The sequence below is a fragment of the Parasteatoda tepidariorum genome, chromosome 1, assembly GCF_043381705.1.
Source record: "Parasteatoda tepidariorum isolate YZ-2023 chromosome 1, CAS_Ptep_4.0, whole genome shotgun sequence".
In the NCBI taxonomy this organism is placed as follows: domain Eukaryota; kingdom Metazoa; phylum Arthropoda; class Arachnida; order Araneae; family Theridiidae; genus Parasteatoda; species Parasteatoda tepidariorum.
Genome location: NC_092204.1, coordinates 69,756,964 through 69,776,868, shown reverse-complemented (window position 1 = coordinate 69,776,868; position 19,905 = coordinate 69,756,964). Strand labels below are relative to the sequence as shown.

General features: G+C 27.9%; 1 protein-coding gene across 4 annotated transcripts in view; it reads right to left on the bottom strand.

Moving 5' to 3' along the window:
- LOC107452421 (dihydroorotate dehydrogenase 2) overlaps window positions 1-19,905 on the bottom strand; it is a 126,217-nt gene continuing 106,312 nt past the window's right edge. Inside the window, exons 1-8 of one of the 4 annotated variants that reach the window (XM_043038866.2) lie at window positions 17,774-17,880; window positions 17,223-17,435; window positions 16,085-16,284; window positions 12,994-13,240; window positions 11,756-11,869; window positions 7,444-7,597; window positions 4,271-4,430; window positions 1-196 (exon numbers count right to left, since the gene is read on the bottom strand). In XM_043038866.2, the coding sequence (XP_042894800.1) occupies window positions 142-196; window positions 4,271-4,430; window positions 7,444-7,597; window positions 11,756-11,869; window positions 12,994-13,240; window positions 16,085-16,284; window positions 17,223-17,333 (1,041 nt within the window). In that variant the 5' untranslated portion in view covers window positions 17,334-17,435; window positions 17,774-17,880 and the 3' untranslated portion in view covers window positions 1-141. Of the gene's footprint in view, window positions 197-4,270; window positions 4,431-7,443; window positions 7,598-11,755; window positions 11,870-12,993; window positions 13,241-16,084; window positions 16,285-17,222; window positions 17,436-17,592; window positions 17,881-19,905 lie in introns of those variants that run through there. The other 3 variants (XM_016068894.3, XM_071181969.1, XM_043038873.2) reach the window with 3 other exon arrangements.

The window sequence follows — 19,905 nt, the reverse complement described above, 5'->3', positions numbered from 1 at the left end:
TAAAAAAAATATTGACCTTTATATGTTTATTTAAAACTAATAAATATATATTTTTAATAGTAAATAAATACATATCACATTCTATACAGTTATTTAAAAAGATTCACTTTTTACCTTTCAATCGTTTTTATTTTAAAATGTTTACTTTTTACTATCAACTCCAACTGCTTCCTTGACATTTGAAAAGTTGTCAGATCTGCAAGGAAAAACACAAGTTAGTATAAATAATCTAAATAACGTTTTTCAATATTATCAGAGTGGACACTCACGTAATTGCAACACCTGTTGAAAAGTGAGTAACATCCTATTAATTTTATTTACTTTAGTGATCATTTTATCTCTTATTTTAATATTTTCTGTCCCAAGTTTTTATTCCTTTACAAAAGCTTCATACACAGTTACCCCAAAATTTTAGAAATAAACTAATCTTTCTAGGATTTTTAGGAAATTTAAAGAAAGAAAAAAACAACAACTTTAGATTACATTTTTACTGTACTCTGCAATTTTTCTGTACTCTGCAAAATATAATACCTTTTTAATTCAATGGGCAACAAAATTTGTGAAATATTAATCTTTGCAAAAAATAAAATTTGACAACAAAGATTTAATATGTAGGCTTTGCAACATTCAAACTACATACAAAAAGCAATATTTTGCACAGAAAATGCAAAAATTAAAAATTTTCTTTTTATTAAGAATCTTATGAGTCTGTGGTCTGCTATTTTCAGCCAAAATTAATTTATAAAGAAAGTTCAATTTTTAAAAACTTAGCTTAATATTAATGAACCACAATAATGATTGTATATAAGTTAAATTTAAAACAAGAAACTTTTTATGTAAAGAGTACTTTTTACATTTTATTCAAATTTTAACAATTCTTTAAAAAAAAAAAAAAAAAACACATTGCAACAGAGCTTTTAAAAGAAATAGTGAAAATATATGTTAGATTTATTTACTACATCTTACACAAGCTTTGAACATTATCAGTTTGAAAAAGATTATTTTCAAGGTTTTTGCCTTTTTCCTTGACCCCATGGAAAACTGTTTAATATGTATGCCTTTAATGAAGTTAGTGATAGACCAGAGTCTCGATAATTCAAAGTGGATAGGACCGAGCCTACCTCAAACTTTTGAAAACTTGACTTATCGGAAGCAAATTTAATGAATATTTAAGTAAATGGATACAAACCAATTTTTAAATTTCAGTATGCAATTGAAAAATATTTTATATTTAAAGAAAATTTACTAATCTTAGAGGATCAGGGTGCATTTATTGCCTTACACCAAGTTACATTATTAACTATATTACTGCATGAGGTTAATTGTACTTTAAAATAGTTGTTTCATGTTTTTTGTTTAAATATACTGCTCCTTTTTTGCGCAGCCATATTGCACCATTGTCGAAATGGCATACTGTTGGCTAGAGTTTCCTAGAGCAGTTGCTCTTAGTATCACATTGCAGACTATTGAGCTGCGAGACCCTTGCTGTGACTCATTCGTTTCATGGCATCTGCCGGATTCTCCTTTTCACTGTCCTCTTGCATTGCCGGAGCCTTGATCATTTCTACGATCGCCCCATTAGTAAATTTTAATCGCTCATTACTACTTAGCCACTCGCTATTTCGTCTACCGCTGTAATGTTGGTGTTTTTGCAAACTGGAAATATTTTTTATCAGGCTGAACAATGGCAAATTGTCATCATCAATGACATGATTGCTAACTGTAATTTCATTTTTCAACATTAAGTCATAGTAATTGCTAGATGCATTGGTCATTATTTGGGAACAAGACTGTTTTTTTCTCTCTCACTAGCTCGGATTAATGGGAAACGCAAATTACCTAGACTCAACTGTAATTTAGCGGACAGTGCTAATTGGAAAGGCATATTTCTGGCACTTACTTCTTTGTAAACTCATAGAAGCTTTTAAGAGACCATAACACTTGCAAGAAGAAAAAGAAAAGACAGGAAATGTGCCTATGTTTTATGATAGTTTTAAGAAGAAAATTAAGCAAACTCCAGGCAATTTCACAAGGATAATAATTAAAAAAAAAGCTAGGAATTGGAGTAACCATCAGAAAAGAAGAAAATATTAACTACTGAAACAGCATTTTTTGTTGTAGGTAGATACAAATAGGATATGACAGCATGTTTCCTTCAAGGATTGGAAGAATTATTGTCGTAAATTTTAATATTTTTGTTTTGTTTCTAACGCCATTTTTTCCACTTCTATCCGGGTTTTAAAAGTTTATTGTACTCTGTTCACTTTAAAGTTTCCAAACTACAAATAGACTCTTTTAAACACATTTTTTCCAGGGCAAATATCACTTGTGCAATAATAGTAGAACCCTTAAAGGCATACCCTTCTTAGCAGCGATTCCCAAAGGGTATTCCGGTGAACCACAGGATTTCGTGAGTTAAAGCTTTTTTTTTTTAAAACAAAAGCCCAGTTAGGATTTCTGAAACCTGTAATTAATTTTGTATCAATTTAATAAAAGGCTGAAATTTGCAAGAAATTTTACAAATTTTGCAGGGACATAAAAAAAATACAATATATGCTCTAATAGACTTAGATATGATACTAATATTAAAATAAAAGTTTATAAAACAGCTAAAAAAATTTTCCTTTAATTTTATGCAATATTAATAATTTTTTCAAATGAGCAAATACTTGTTCAAAATACAGTACATTGTTAAATTATTCAATAAGTGTTCATTAAAAATTTGTCTTCCAGCATTCTGATATGTTTTTTATCACAAAAGATTTAGAAATTTCATTGCATAATTCAATAGCCTGTGTCACCCCCTCATTTTAATAAATTTCCTGGTAAAGGAAGGGAATAACTATTTTTTTTAAAAAAATTTTTATATTCTTATTGCCCTTAAGAGAGGCAAGTTATGATTATTAATTTATTATTTACGATGTAGAAAGGTCAACCTACTCGACAGGATTTGGATTACCTCTGGTTTATTTTTTGGTTATTTTATTATAGATCTATTCTTTGATATTTTATCAGTTATACATTATCAATTTTGAAACTTCAGAAAAGTACTAATTGCTAAAATGTAAGTGAAAAAAATAAATTATCAAAAAATCTCACAGTCTAAATAACTTTAAAGCAAAAGTCGCATTTCAAAAAATTTACAGATTTTAGAAAAAACACACTAATTTATGGAAATCATCATGGAAATTTATACTGCAACAAACTTGTAACCAGACTTAGATAAAATGAAAACCTTTCTGTGAACACAAATAATTAAAAAACTTTCTGCAAGTTTCACCCCTTTTCGTCGTAACCTCATTTTGGCAAAAATTTGTTTGAAAATCGTGAATTTTTTTGAAAAATCTTTTAATTTTTATATAACTCCATACAAGGGATGAGTTTGGTAAAAATAGCTAAAAATAGATAGCCAAAAATGTTAGTGCTAAAACACGTTTTAAATAATTGAAACATATGAAATTGGAGCAAGAAAAAAGCATATGTAGAAAGCATTTATCCACAGAATGTTAGCAACATTTTAATAAAAATATCAGCGTGAGATTTCTTTTATTTATTTAAAATCCTAATGTTTGATTTTAAAACCATGTGAATACGAATTCCGATATTTAATTTTTAAATCACTTGAACACGAATCACAATGGTGGCTTTTGAATTGCGTGAATTCCAAATGTCAAATCAGTTGATGTAAAATCGTGGAAATAGAAAACACAATCTTATATTGGGTAAATATGAATCGCGATGTGTGATTTTAAATATCGTTCGTATAGGTTGGAAAAAGTGTAAAAGCGAATCTATTCTTAGAAATTCAAAAAGAATGATCCTTCCTTTTTAAAAAAAAAAAAAAAAAAAAAAATCCATTTTTAAAAATCGGAAAAAAACTAATCCCTGATACCAGCATGTTTTAAAGTAAAATGCAATAGTGTAATCGCAGAAAAAGTGTGGCTGCGCGAAGCTAAAAAAATTATTTATCATTGAGTTAGGGAATGTGTTTTTCTTTTTAGTAATATTAAAAAAATCTCCGTGATAGTGACCATTTTTCTGGGAATGGCGTTTGCACATTCGTATAGATTATACATATCTGCTAGTAACCCAAATGATAGGGAGCACATTTAAAATGCAGTTTTAACACATTTGCTAGTTTTAAAATGTCAAGAAAGTTTGAAAATTGAGAAGTTATTTGGATTCTTAATAAATAGTTCAAAGTTAATGAAACATTAAAATTCCTGATTCAAAGTAATGACCAATTTCCTGAAAGTAGGTAGATACTTACATTAATAGTTCTTTTAACTCTCTTTTGATTTTGCCAATAACTGTTGGCCCTTCATATGTTATGGCTGTATACAGTTGGACAAGAGAAGCCCCAGCTTTTATTTTTTCATAGGCATCTTTTCCACATGATATGCCTCCAACACCAATAATTGGTATCTCTCCTTAACAAATATAATAATTATTAATTTTGATTAAAAGAAAGTAAAACAGATAATTGTCTTTTCAATCAATGACTATATCGATATAAAAGTTACTTTATGGAAATTTCATAAATTGAAAATTGGTAACTGCGATACTTTTAAGATTACTTTGGCATTGTGTCAACATACAAAACACAAATATGAATACAAAATTTTCAATACTTTGCCATCAAAATTATACTTTATTATCATTTTTGTTCAAATTGATAATTATTTAAAGTTATTTGTATGCAGTTCTAATAGTAAGGGCTAAAAAATTATTGTCAAGCACTTTAATTAAGCTGTTTGTGGGTCGTAACGTTGAGGTAGTTTTCAGTGAAGGCTGTTTTTCAAAGGCTCTGTAGTCGCATAAAATGCTTTTTTGTGAATACTAAGCTATTATGATAACTGCTGTGAGTTTACAACAGTTACTCATGGCTGCTAGGTCAAGTTTAACCTATCTTCTGCCAGAACTCTTTATATTTATTTCAAAAATGATGTAAAACGTCAAAATGGAGAAAAGCCAAAATTTTGATAAAATGAAAAGCATTTGCGGCCCAATTTTTTATTATATAAATGCTTAACTGGGCTCATACACTTTGCGAAAAGAAGAAAAAGAGAAGTAGGCGTGGATTTTGATAATTTTCATAAAGGTGGAAAAATGTTGCCTAGTTAATGATTTTTAAAAAAGTTTAATAACTTTTAAAATATTTAAGTTATTTGTCAATTTTAAAGCTCATATCATTCTTCATGACAAGATGGCATATATAGTTTAAAATTATAGGTAAGTGTAAGGCACTTGAACTGTGGCTTTTTTGTTTTCCTTGGCAAAAGAGTTTTGAAAAACCATGTTAGGATAGGAAATTCAAAACACAAAAAAGAAATATTAGCAATCATTTCAGATCTACTGTAAATTTATCAAAAGCTTACTGATAAAATATCAGGCTTCTAACATTTTCACAGTTTCTGTTAGTGAGGGTATAATAATTATTAAGAGATCAAGTATCGAATACATATATTTAAATTTTTGAAAAAGTTCGTTGCAATGAATAAGCAAAAGATTTTTAAAAGCAATTTTATCTCAACTTTTCAGTTCAAGGATTCAAATTAAAATACTATTAACAGATGCTTTTAAGTACAGGGAGTGCATTATTTACAATTTATCGAAAAAGAGCTTTGTTGAAAGTCAAGCTACTCAAGCCAAACAAGTGATAACACATTTGCGTTTTCAAATAATTTAGCATTAAATGAAAAAACCCAAAAGACATTAAAAAATTATAGCAAACATATTGAAATGCTTTTTTATTCCAATGTGTAAGAAGTTCAAGAAAAGAAATATTTAAAAATAGAATTTGACATCCCCTTATTGTTCGACAATCTTCATTAATAAGTTAGCTCATGTTTTTTGAGTTTAGAGAATTAAATTAAAAAGATAGTCAATAGATAGTCAAAGATAGTCAAAAGATAGCCAATAGATATGACAAAAACGACAAAAAAAACACAATGTAATAATAACACAAAAAAATTAAGTAAAAAAGTATGAGTGAGAAATTGATTAAGATTTAAAAAAATTTTTGTTATTCTACACAAGTAAATTTAATACTACAACTTTTAAAGGTTCTAAAATAATACCTTTTGAATTTTAATTTTTTTGATTTTTAGAATGAAAAGTTTATATATTTTTTAGATGCAAACAGACTTTTTTTGAATAAAATTTCTAAATTTTAAAACAAGATATTGAGTAAAATAACATTGAAAAAAACTAATACTGCTAAAAATTAACAATTAAATTTTAAAAAAGTTTATTAGGATTTATTGAATTTCAATATCCTTTTAAAAAATGTATTACTTCTGATCATTTTTTTTAAAATTGAAAACCCTGAAACGAATTTTAACTACAAAATGTACTTTATACAAAATTTTTTGAGAACAAAATAACAGATATTAGGACAAAATTCCTATTCAGGAAAAATAATTTCATATACTTGCTAATTTACTTTTGAATGAAAATAAGTTTATGCGTGTCATAAAAACTCAAATAAATCATAAAACATTTGCATAAATTTGTTTCAATAATACATTACATTCTTAATGATTTTTATCCGTACACAAAATATTTATTTTGAGTAAAAATTATTTGATATTCGTACTGAAAATAAATATATACAAGTACAATATAACATCCAGGGGCCCAGAGATTTTGTGAAAGGTCCTGTTTTGTAAAATTGTGAAAAAACTATCCATAATTTGTGAATATAAAATAAGCGTTAAGTTACATTCTTTCAACCAGGGTTCTGCTTTTGTGAATTCGTACAAATAGGATCCTGTTATTGCAAAAATTGCTAAAAACCTTTTTAAGAAGTTTTTAAATTGTAAATAGATACAAGATTCTGCTCAACAATTGCTGCTACTAAATTAGAGATGCAACATACAAATATTTGGTATCTAGCCTATACTGCTCAACACAGAATATTCATTTCAGATGAATAATGGAAACAAAATCACTCACATTTTTAATAATTTCAATTGACATATGTTAACTAACACAACTTAGTTATGCATCACTTTTAATGTGTTATGTATTAAGTAAACTTAAGCGATTCATAAATTTATAATATTTTATTTAAAAAATTGCCAGAAATTAATTATTATTTACATAATGTTCAATTAATTTTATGAATAAATATAAATTGATCAATTATTTATTTACAAAAAAAAATTATGATTTAATATTAATAAGAATGCACACACCATGTTTCAGGAAGGGTTTATTCTATTAACAAAACAATAATGAAGATAAAAAAATTTGTAAAGGGTTCGATTAAAAGATAAATTATTTTGTGAAGGGTTTGTTTTTATGAAAAGATATTTTGTGAAGGGTCCGTTAATGGACCCAAAATTCTTCTAAAAAGACACCTGAGATTGCATTAAAAATATTGTAAATTAATAAATATAGTCTTAAGATTATATTTAAAATTAAAAATTTGATTTCAACCTTTTGTTAAAGCAAACATGTCTCTGATTGCATTCGTACTAAGATCCTTCAATGGTTTCCCACTAAGACCACCAGTTTCCCTTTTGTCTTCACTTTTCAGGATATTTGGCCTAGAAATTGTTGTATTGGATACAATGAGGCCATCTATTTTCTTCTGCAAAGAATAAAAATTTAAGATTGGTTATAGAAAAATATCGTATAGTGGATTTGTTGTTAGATATAAAATAATATCTTCACCTGAGACATTTAAATTCAATTTTAATTAAATTAGCAAATATGAGTTAAAAACAAATGAAACAATTTCAATTAGTTCATATGGAAACAGGAGGTGCTTGCTTGCATTCATTTAAATGAATTTCTGAAAATACTGCTGCTTTTTTTTTACCATATCTAATATTGATTTTGACGCCCGGTGGCTGAGCGGTAGCGCTGTTGTGCCATAGGTCCCTGGTTCGGTCCTTGGACCGGGCAAGGTTGACTAAGCCTTTAATCCCTTCAGTGGGTCGATAAATGAGTACCAAGCATGCTTGGGAACTAAACACTGGGGGTTTTGCGTTCGGCTGACCACCTGATCGGAACATCTGCTCCTGCACCCCAGAGCACAAGGTCAAGAAAACTGAGATGGGCACAGTAGGCCTTGGCCCTCTAGGGCTGTCGCATCGCTGAGTATAGTTTAGTATTGATTTTCAATTATCATAATAAACACTTAATGTTTGTAAATCAATATAAATAAATTATTTTATGTGTGTCACCAGCATACATGGCAATACTTTTACTTGTACTTGGTTACTTGTACTTGGTTACTTTTACTAGTTTTTCAGTTATTTTTTTCTGAAATTTTTGAAAATTATTAATTTTTTTGAAATTTATAAGTTTAATGTATTATGTATTCTTTAACAGCTAACTTCTTTTTTCCAAACATCTTTAAGGATTGCAATTTCCTGAAAAGGAGAAGGCGGCTGTGGAAGGTAACTGGAAACTCAAAGTCATGGGGTGTCCCCCAGCCCAGATATATATATATATATATATATAAAATTTAATGCTATAGGGCAACTAGATTTGCGTTTCGCAATAGATTAATACAACAGTAGAAATTTTTTTTTGAATTGCTCATACTATATGTAGTTCAGAATGTTATAATTTTTATTTATTTTTTAATCTTTCAGTTGACATAATATAAAAAAACTGAACTGCATACTAAAAACCTTTGGTCTAGCAGAATTGAACAAGCTATTGAAATTGTATTTGAAAATTTCCAATAACATAAATGAAAGTTTTTTTAATTCTTTTTAAAATAAAAAATTGCATGAGTTTTGAAATATTTTGATGGGTTTTTTTCTATTGGCAATCTCTTCCTAAAGAATATCTTCCTCCTTCCATCTAGCAATTATCTTTATGACAAAAATCATTTTCAAATATGGGCAGTGACATATAAAAAATAAATATTATAATTAAATAAACAGCTATGAAAATCACAACTAATTTTAAAAAAATATAATAAAGCAATCTAGTGTTTGTTACATGGCATTGTTAATAGTGCTAAGAAGTTATTTTCATTCCATTCATAAATGTGTTCAAGTTTTATTGATAATGAAAAAAAAAATTTCTATAGAAAATTTTGGAAGAAACACATTATTAAACTTTGATATTGCTTACCCTTATATTAAGTCACAAAAATGCTCTTCAAAATCTCTTTATCTTAGAGTTGTACCTTAAGATCGTACATTCAATATTTGATTTCTAGAGAACTATTAGACCGATTACCTTTGAATTTTGTATTGTTTCATTTAAAATTGGATACTTTAAAATGATGTAAGACTTTTTTATATTCCTTAAATAAAAAAATTTTGCGACCATTACTTAATAAAATAATAAATATTTATTAAACATTATTTTTTATATGGAATTATCTTCGGATTATTCAATTTTATAGCTGTGAGCAAAACTTTTGCTTAACCTGTTCTCGAAGTATTTTGAAATACTCAGAAATTTGAATTAACATTGAGCGGTTTAAACTTTTGATAGCTCTCCTGGATTATATTTTTCTTAGGATTATATTTTCCTGATAATTGCTAACCCATATATTTCGAATTTCAGAAATCCAAATTCATGGCAAAAAAGGTTGTATCTTCAAAGAAAGTAGGTTATGTCTGATTTCGTTATTTAAAATATTGTGCCTGCACTAATTAACTAAGATAGTTAAGGTTAAGCCTGAGTATCATTAAGATTGAATCTTAAGAATCAGGGTGTTCACTCTTTACTATACACATAGTACATATTTAGAAAAATAGTAAAAACAAGCATTTTTAATAGATAACAAGCAAATGATTGATTCTTTTCAAATTGTTCTTTGCAATACAAATAGCGTTGAACGCTTTAATATTTTGTAAACATTTACAAAAGGAAGATAAGGCATTTTTTATTTTTATTTTGAATGCAAGAAGATTGTTATATAAATATCAATTATAATTTAAATGAGTAACAAATTTAACAAAATAGGCAGTTTAATTGTTATACTTTTATTAAAAATTGTCTTAATCGGTTGTAATTATTTGTATTGAGTATTTTAGTTTATAATATCGTGAGAATTTTATTTGACTTCATCAGAATACATATAGTCAGAAGATTCCTAAATTTTTATTATTTTGCTGTTAGAAAAAAATGATTTTTTTCTTCTTCAAATAACAGCTTCCTTTTTAATCTCTAATAATGAGTGATATTTATTTCTAAATTATGTACCTGTCCTTTCTAAAAAAACTAAGAGCAAGATTTTTCTAACCATATCATTTGTGAAAAACATTAAAATTTAACTGTGCTTCATTATATTAGTTAAGTTGTCTATACTTTTGTTTGTTTCATTATATTAGTAAGTTGTACATACTGATATAATTATGAAAGACAAAAGTATTTTGTAATGAGTTTAGATTTTAATTCTATGCATAAATGAAATATAATTAAAATTAGAATTTTTGATTATTTAATATAATCTTTTACAATGCAACCAAAATGATTAAATTCGTCAAACGCCTTCCTTTTGGATTTTAAAAAATAGAAAATATAATATTTTTTGAATGGTGCCAAATCATGATTCGCCCCACAAGCACTTTTTCCTCTGGATATGCCTCTGCTGTCTTATATGAATTATCTATTGTTTTTTATTTGAAAAATGCCCAAATCCAATAATTTTCACAAGCAACATTTTTGTTAACTATAGATTTGTTTTTTTACTATATAAAATTTAGTTTATCATAAGAATAAATTTAAAAATAAAACCTTTTTGCTCAATTTTTGATTATTAAAAAAATAACAACAAATTAAAAAGCCATTATTATTTAAAATTCTAAAAATATTTTTATAACTTTTATAAATTTCAAATATAATTTTTACTTGGATTTTTTTTACTTGTATATGAATAACTTTTTTTATATTTCTTAATTTAATACTACAAATTCCAAAAGTTAAAAAAAAAAATTTCTAAAGATTTAATAGTTTTAAAATTAACATAATTTAAAATTTCTAGTTAAATGCAAATATTAAATTTTTAATTTCTGGTTTGGTTTCTAGATATTTTCAACATCCACTATTTTAATAGAATTTTGTAACATTTACCTGCATTTTAAAGTTTTATATATTTAAATTAAAATTCAATGCATTTTAAATAAATTTTTCTCAAATTTTTATGAAATTTACGCTTACTTTGAATTTCTGATTTCCTTGAAGTGTACTTAAAAAATTATTACTTTTTTTTCTCTTATACTTACTTACTTTTAAAATCAAAACTTTTTACTCGTTACTCTTGCTTAAAGTACTTGTACTTTTACTCATTACTTTTTAAAAGTAATTAATGCAAGTCATTTTTTTTCTTAACAAATCGAGCAGTTTTACCCTTAAAATATATACCTAAAGAAAACTAAAACTGTTAGCAAATATAACTTTCTGAATGCATGACTAAATTTCATTTATTTATTTTTTAATGCTTCACTATTAAACAATTGAAACACAGTGAATAGGGTAGAAAAATATACACAAAACTGCCCAGATGTTTGAAGTTAAAAATGTAATATTTCGAATACTAAATTTGCTATTAAAAATAAATATGCTATTAAAATAGAGACTCATAAACTAATAAGTTTACTTCCATTTTCTAAATTTTTATTCTCAGTTAAACTCTAAATTAAAAAAGTTCAGAAGTAGAAATTAAAAAAGTTCAATGAAATATTCACAATACATTAAATGTTAAAAATATATTAAATGTTAAAAATAAATTAAATGCCTAAACATATTAAATGATAACAAAAATTCTATATGTTACCCCTTTCCTGGAAATAGCCTCCGCAATATCCTTTTTTTCTTCAAATGACAGATCTGGTGCAATTTTAAGTAATATTGGTGGCTTCCTCCAGCAATTTTCCCTAGCTTCAAGAATCTACAAATAATTTTAATGTTGCAATTACTGTATAAACATACAACAATATTTATTTAACAATAATTTTCATTAGAATGGGAAAAATTTGATGTGAATTTTTTTTCTCCTTTCCCTATTGTGCACATACAATTACTTTCCCTCTCTCAAAATAAATAAATAAATAAAAATAGAGATAAAGGTAACTTGGGCAGCAACAAAATATAGATTGTTAAAAAATCAATCAAAATATTCAATTATAAAGATCACTGATATTTATTTCAGCATTGTTGAAACAGAATAGTTTATGCATATGATGTTTGACTTTTAATGGTGAATTATATAAGTGTAATTATGTTTGAATTAAAATGTGCAAGAATTAAAAGCATTCAACTAAATTATATCTCAATTAAGAATTTTACTTAAGTTATGAACATTTACAACACCAAAAAATTTAAATGATATTCCAATCTGCTGAGACCTAAGAGAAACTGACCTTTCGGAAGTTCGCCTTACTGTTAGTATCACCTTTCTACTTTAAAATTATGATTTTTATGTATTTTAATTAATATATAGGTAAATTAATGAAATTATAGAAATTTTAACATTAATATTGTTTAAAAAAAACTCAAGAAAAATACCAACTACATCAACAAAAAAGATTCATTCAATCTTTTAATTTAAGAGAAGTGCTCCTTCCACATATCCCTAGTAGCAAAAAATAAACGCAAAGCTTAGAAAGATTTTATATTTTATTTTATAACCGGCAATGAACGGCACACCAAATTCTGAGCCATAAAAGTTCAACTCCACAGCCTTGTAATTTAAAACCCAACCCAAAAGACAAGGGAACTCTTGGATCAAGCATTGGGACAAACTAGCCTTCGTGGAGGACTTTATGATGGAACTAACCCGCATTTGTGTTACATGGAGAGGAATGATTTCTCCACCACTGAAGGAATTTAAGTCAGTGAGAGCCAGGAGCAGAATTTGTATCAACAAGCCAGTGCTGAGAATTGAACCTGAGTCACCTCACTGGGAGGTGAAAACTCTATCCCCTGAACCACTGTGGCTTGCTTGGACAGATTGACCTTTATAAAGATTTAACTACATAAATTAATAGTAGATTAAAAAAAACAAACTTATACCTTATCAAGTAAATTTTCCAGATTTTTCTTATTTTGCAAAGACCGTAATCCGGGAGTATTTGGACTAGAAACATTTATGGTGTAGTAATCTGCTGTAGAACAAAACTCAATGATGCCTTTAACATAGTCATCTTCAGCAGATTCGCTATCTTTGTTCTTACCTAAGTTGACACCTAACACACCTCTTTTATCACAAGCTTCTAAGCGTGGTTTAACATGTTTATGCCCTTTGCTATTAAACCCGCACCTAGGAGAAATAAATATATGTATTTCAACTTCTTAATCACTGATAATTTAAGTACATCAGCAAAATGTAAAACCTTTCTATTAAAAAAAAACCAATTTGTTAAAAATAAAGACTTATAAGTAAATTTAAAATATAAAGAGTTAATGGATTCAATTATTTTTCAAGCTAAATAAAGTATTTGTTTAATAAAATAAGCAAATTTCATTACTGTTGACAAAAAAAAAAAAAAAAAATTGAGCCAATTTTTGAGGTTACGAATACTAATGTTCAACTCCGTATCTTTGTAATTTTGAACCCAACCCAGAAGACAAGGGAACTTCTGGATCAAGTATTGGGAGAAATTTGCCTTTGTGGAAGACTTTTTGATGGAACTAACCTGCATTTCAGTTGCATGGAGAGGAAAACCTCCCAAGGTTAGTCTGGCGGCAAGGGCACACTAACCCGTGATCTGTCCACCACTAAGGATATTTTACACCAGCTCTGTGGTCGGCGCAAGCTGGATGCGAAATTCGTATCGACTAATAATTGCTAGGATTAGAACCCAGTTCACCTCATTGAAAGGCGAAAGCACTATCTCCTGAGCCATCACGGCACAACTTAAATTATTAACACTCAGCGTACTGCAGTACTGGCAATAGCTCAATCTGTTGAAAATAAGTATTCTCGAGATTAGTAAATATTTTATCACCAAGTTGTTCTTTTTAAAAATTTATTCAACAAATACGGAGAAATTTGAGAATATATGGACAAACAGGAGATAGTCGTAAAATACAGGAGTCTTTGTTAAAAAAACAGGAGACTTGGCAGGTATGAATGGATTACAACTTTATTTTGAAAATATTTAATAAAAGGAAAATATTTTCATCCTTTTATCATCAATAATCTTAAATTATGTTTCATGTCTTACAATTAAATTCTCAGTCCTGAAGCTGTGTTTAGTCTAGTTATTCATTTGTTTTTGGCATATATACATCAGCTGAAAATGAATAAAATAAGCCAAAATATAGTTTCCTAACTAAATATAATTAACTAAACTAAATATAATTGCCATAACAAGGTGCATAGCCAAATCTTTGAATAAAAAATAAGCACTTTTTAAAAACTTTTCAAGCACTTTACAAAAATTTTCAAGCACTCAAAAAATTCATATTCAATCAATGATATTATTGAAAAACAAAAACTTTTTATAAAGAGTTTTGGTGTTAAAAAACCCCAAAAAGAAACGGATGTAAATCAAAACAATCAGTACTTTCCCACATCACCGAGTGAATTCAACTTGACCCTGAACTCAGAACAAAAGTACCCTTACCCCCTACGTCAAAAAAGTGATCGAAGTAAAATAAAATTAAATTAAATTAAAAAGAAAAAAATTTCATAAGGATCTGATATTCTCTATCCGAATTGGAGCACTCGAGTTTCGATTTTAAGGGTGCCCGCATGCGCAAGTCATAACGTGGGTATGACATGAAGTCCGCGTGAATGATTACGTAGCAAACACCCCATTTTTCGTGAAATGCATGGGATCTACTAGATATCACTGAAGAAAAAAAAATTATTTGTGGAAAAAAAGCACTTTTTAAAAACACCAGCTGAAAAAAGCACCTTTAAAAGCTTTTAAAAACGAAATCCCCAAAAAAGCACATTTAAGTACTTTTTACAAACGCTACGCACCCTGCATAAACATTGAACATGGCTCTCAGGGAAAACATATTTCTTTATTAACAAATTTAATTATTTTACATTTATTTGAAAAGTGTGATGGGAAATATGCAACTTTTTCGATTTATATCTTTTCAGTTATTTTGTTGTTAAAAAAAATCACATTTTAAAAAAAAAAAAACAATTTCTTTAGATTGACATTTTTAAATGATTTATAAAGGCAACTAAGTATTAAATAAATAATGGATTATTCATCGATTTAAATGTAATTAAAGATTTCAAAAGTCAGTACAGGTTAACAAAAAAATTCCAACATCCAGGCAACCCTAAGGTTCTGCAGAACGCTATCTGGGAACTACTAACATGGATATTCGAGATAAAGTGGATACCTTATCTCAACCACTACTCTATTTTATTAATAAACTTTTTTGATGAAATTCTAAATGTCACATAACTTTAAAAATACAACAGTGAAGGTTAAATGCAGAAAAAAAGTTTTTCAGCCCGACATTTAACATTATTTATTTTAAAATACAAATGGGCTGTCATTTCCGATAAATAACACGCCTCAAGATAACCACAATTAATGTTTTAACTCAAAAATAAACATAAGGAGACTAACATTTTACAAAAAGACTGAATATAATTTTAAAACAAGAAAAATATGATTGATAAATTTATTTCATCTCTTGAAAATAAAGTTACATAGATTATGAATAACCATAAATTATGAATACCTAGAACTTAAGATAAGATTTTAGAAGGCAATGTCAATCATACTTCATTCAAAGGGAAAATCATTCATTCAAGGTGTTTTCAAGATGTGTCCAAAAGAAGTAATGATTTAAATAATTTCTGAGAAACTTTTTCTAAGCCAAATAACTAAATTTTGGTCTCTGTATTAAAACGAACAGTTCAGTGTGGACATTCTAATGGATATTAACATAACATTGCATCTTTTTAAAAGAAAACAGTACTTTATGTACCAGTAATTTCGATGGAAGTAGGCTGTAATTGGCAATTGTACTAAAGATCATAGACTGTATTTTGGGTAATAATAGAAATAATTAAAACATGATAAATGATATATAACACGTAGCTAATAAATCTAGACAGCAAATGCGACACAATGAAACATAATTAAAGCAGCATTTATAGTTCATGGATGCTTTTTTCTATTTTTACCTGTTAATTAAAGCTTCATCTTCAGTGAGTGAAAAAATTCTAGGCTTTGGATTTCCATCTTGTGGCAAAGGTGTAATAGTACCAATTTCTAAGAACCCAATACCACTCCTAAATAAGCCAGACGGAGCATCTGCATTCTTATCTAACCCTGCAGCAATACCTATTGGATTTGAAAAGTTTAAGTTCCATACTTGAGTTTTCTGAAAGAAGAACAAATAATCATATTACCATGACTCTTAAATAAGGAAAACTAGCATATATGGACATAAGAAACAATCAAGTTATTAAAGAGGGGTTAAATCTTTAAAACATAGTAATTAATTATAACTGTGGTATTTAGCTGTAAGATATAATTAAATTAAAAATGGGTCAAATCTTTAAAATATAATAATTGATGTTAAGAGTAATAGATTAGAGATGAGTAATATACTAGAGAAGTATAAATTTTTAGTATGTTACAAACTGACATAATTGATTATCAATTAGAAGAACCAGATATTTTTTGCATAAAATATCTATCAATCTTAATTAAGTGACAGAATAATCTAATAAAAATAAAATCTGGTTTAATTAAAATAAATCCCTTTTTTTTTAATTATAATTTTTTCAAACCTTGTACAATTATAATGATAATAAATCAAATGTATTACTAAGCAAAAAAGTTTTAATATATTTCTTTCCTAATAATTTCACCAACTGTCAAAAGAATATAAATACTTTAGTTCCCAGTAAAATATTTTATATCTATATTTTCGGAATCAAATTAAAGTTAATTACTAAATTGCAATCAAAATTTTAAATGATATAAATTTTTTTCCCATTCAACAATTAAATAAATGGTTTGTAATTTCTAGCAAAATATTTAGAAAATATCACATATAAAATCTATAATAAATACAATTGTTAAAAATATAATTTCTTTTAAAATGAAGATTTACAAAAAAAAAGTACATTTATCTGCCTAAAAATATGACTTCTTTCTTTGCAGTTTTTAATTTAACTACTCTTGATTGTAAAATATCACAACAGGTAAATTTGTAAATTAGTTAACATTTTTATTTCAGCTTAAAAAGTAAATTTTTAAAGGACAAAAAAATATGTTTGCAACTAAACTATTTCTTAACACAAATTCACTTACTAAAAGATCTCCGTCCTCAACTTTACATTTAGGTATGAGTGCTAGTTTAGCAGCATATAAACCAAGCATTTGAGATGATTCAGGTGATAGTAATGAATGCAAAGTTGGCATAACAACTTTATGGTAAAATTTTTCATTGCCTTGTTGAAGGCAGATTGCAGAAAATGCAGCTGTTCCCCCAATAGCTACGACAGCTAAGGACTTTAGTTTCTTCTATAAAAATAAATAAAAGATAAGTAAAAAATAAAACTAAATATTTGGTTAATTTGAGGATAGGTAAAATATAAGTAAAAAAAATAAATTAAAATAAAGGTATTCAGTTCGTTATAAGTAAGTTCAGAGATAATTTGAAAAAAAAATGTCATTTTACCAAAGCAACAGCTTTAGACATGACTGTTGTTCTTAGCTAAAACTAACAAAGATGTAAAACTTCTTAAGAATACTACAGTACATTGAACTCAATAATCAGTACAATCACTATCAATTAGCTATTATTTATCTGCACTAAAAATAGACGATTAAAAGCACATGCTCCTTAGTTGTTTATTTACGTTTTGCAAGCTGGATAAGAAACACCAAGGTAGAAAACCGAAGACATGTAAAATTTGAACAGAATAAAAAGTTGATCTCGGCGTTTAGTTCAAGAAACATTTTTCGAACGTCATTTGAGAAGCAGTTGAAAACGAGTAGTTCAACTTGTATTTATGAACGATGTAGAATACAACATGAAAGCTGAAAGTTACAGCTAGCTGTAAAAATTATCTGCATATTTCACAACTGAAAAGGTTCTCCCATATTTCACAGTCCCGCAGTGGACTGATCGTTAAGACACGGCTCCCAGCAGATCACCGAAGTCAAGCATCACTGACTACGGTCAGTGTGCGGGTGGGTGACCACTTGGATCAGTCTGCGTAGGGACCGAGGGTGTGCGGTATTGGTCCTCGTTAAACTGTGCTACCGTAAAGTGCTTGAATTCGCGCGCAGGTCGTCGAGCTACCGAAGCGGGGTGCCATCCCCTCCGCAGAGGATCAAAATTGTGATGGCATGTCTTCGGATCATCCTCCGGGATGTTTCACAGACCGTCGCCAATAGCCCATGTGGAGCTCTAGTGCGACGTAAATTAACACCAACAACAACAATCATATTTCACAACTGAAAAGGTTCTCTGTTATCTGAGCAAAGGTGAGAAAACAAAAAGAACAGTAACAAAAAAAAAAATCTTAAAAAGTAATGACATACACTTGTTTTTATCATCAGCTCAGTTGATCAAAAAGCAATTATTACTCATCTTATTCATTCTATCAAATATTCATTCGTTATCGAATGAATGTATTAATGGAGGTTGTTGTTAATTTACGTTGCACTAGAGCTGCACAATGGGCTATTGGCGACGGCCTGGGAAACATCCCGGAGGATGATCCAAAGACATGCCATCACAATTTTGATCCTCTGCGGAGGGGATGGCACCCCCGCTTCGGTTAATGTAGAGTGCCTAGAGTGCAATACAGGCACTCTAGGTTAATGGAGGTAGAAGAAGGATTTTTTTGGGTGCTTTCTGACTAACATTGGATGTTGTCGTTTTTTCAGCATGTCGTAAACCAGTAGTGGCGCCATATGTGGAATCAGAGAATCCTACGTCCCATTTTTTTCCTAACAAATTACATAAATTACATTTTTTACGAAATTGTTTTTCAATAAATTTATTACAAGTAATAGCACTTTACTATATAGTTTGAGTTTGTTTGTCTGATTTTGTGTACTTCTTTCTTTTGTGTTCTGTTTTTCGTAAGTCAAATTAAATAAACTACAATAGATTCTTAACGACTGCATGGAGGGTTGCAGTAACAGAGTACTCTTACTAAAGAACCTCTTACTGTGTGTTAACAAGAACAAAAATTCTAAAACCGGAACGGAATATTGAAATTCTCCGCTTAATTTTTGTTTGCGAGACGATGTTTGAACGAGACTTGTCGTAGGAAGTTTTATTATTCAAATTAATATTTAAATTTTTACATAACTTTACCTTTCATAATTCTTTTTATGTATTTTACAAATTCTAAAATTCTTCTAAAATTAATTCTTCTTTTTTATCTTAAAGAACAATGACAGGGCCGGTCCAAGCCGATTTTCAAGGGTAAGCAAAAATATTTTTGGCTTCCCCCCTACATGAAGGATAATAATAAATATATTCGGAGTAAAATAAATTTTATTCGTAATTTCTAAAATAAATCAAAGTCTAGAAATGTTATTTATTTATTATTTTTTTTCTTATAAAAATATGGTACAAACTACTTTAATGTACTTTAATTTAAATCATTATTTTCAATTAAAAGGAAGGATTGTTTGCATACATTAATAAGTCTTACCTTTTTATATTTTGAAATTATTTTTTTTCATAATGATAAAAAAAAAGGATAATAAGGTATAATATTTTATTTTGCTTCATATTTTAACATACCAAAATCTAAAATTCACACTCTGACTGAATTTAAAAAATCCAAAGCTGCTTAAATACATACACATTGGATAATTCAGATGTTTCATTCAAAAATTTCTTACTTGATTATGTGAATTCACTACTAAATATTATAAATATTAGTACGTTTCTTTTATTTCATATATCCACCTACATTCATAATTTTTTGCAAGAATTGTTTCGCACTGCGCGGTCTTGAATAATCGT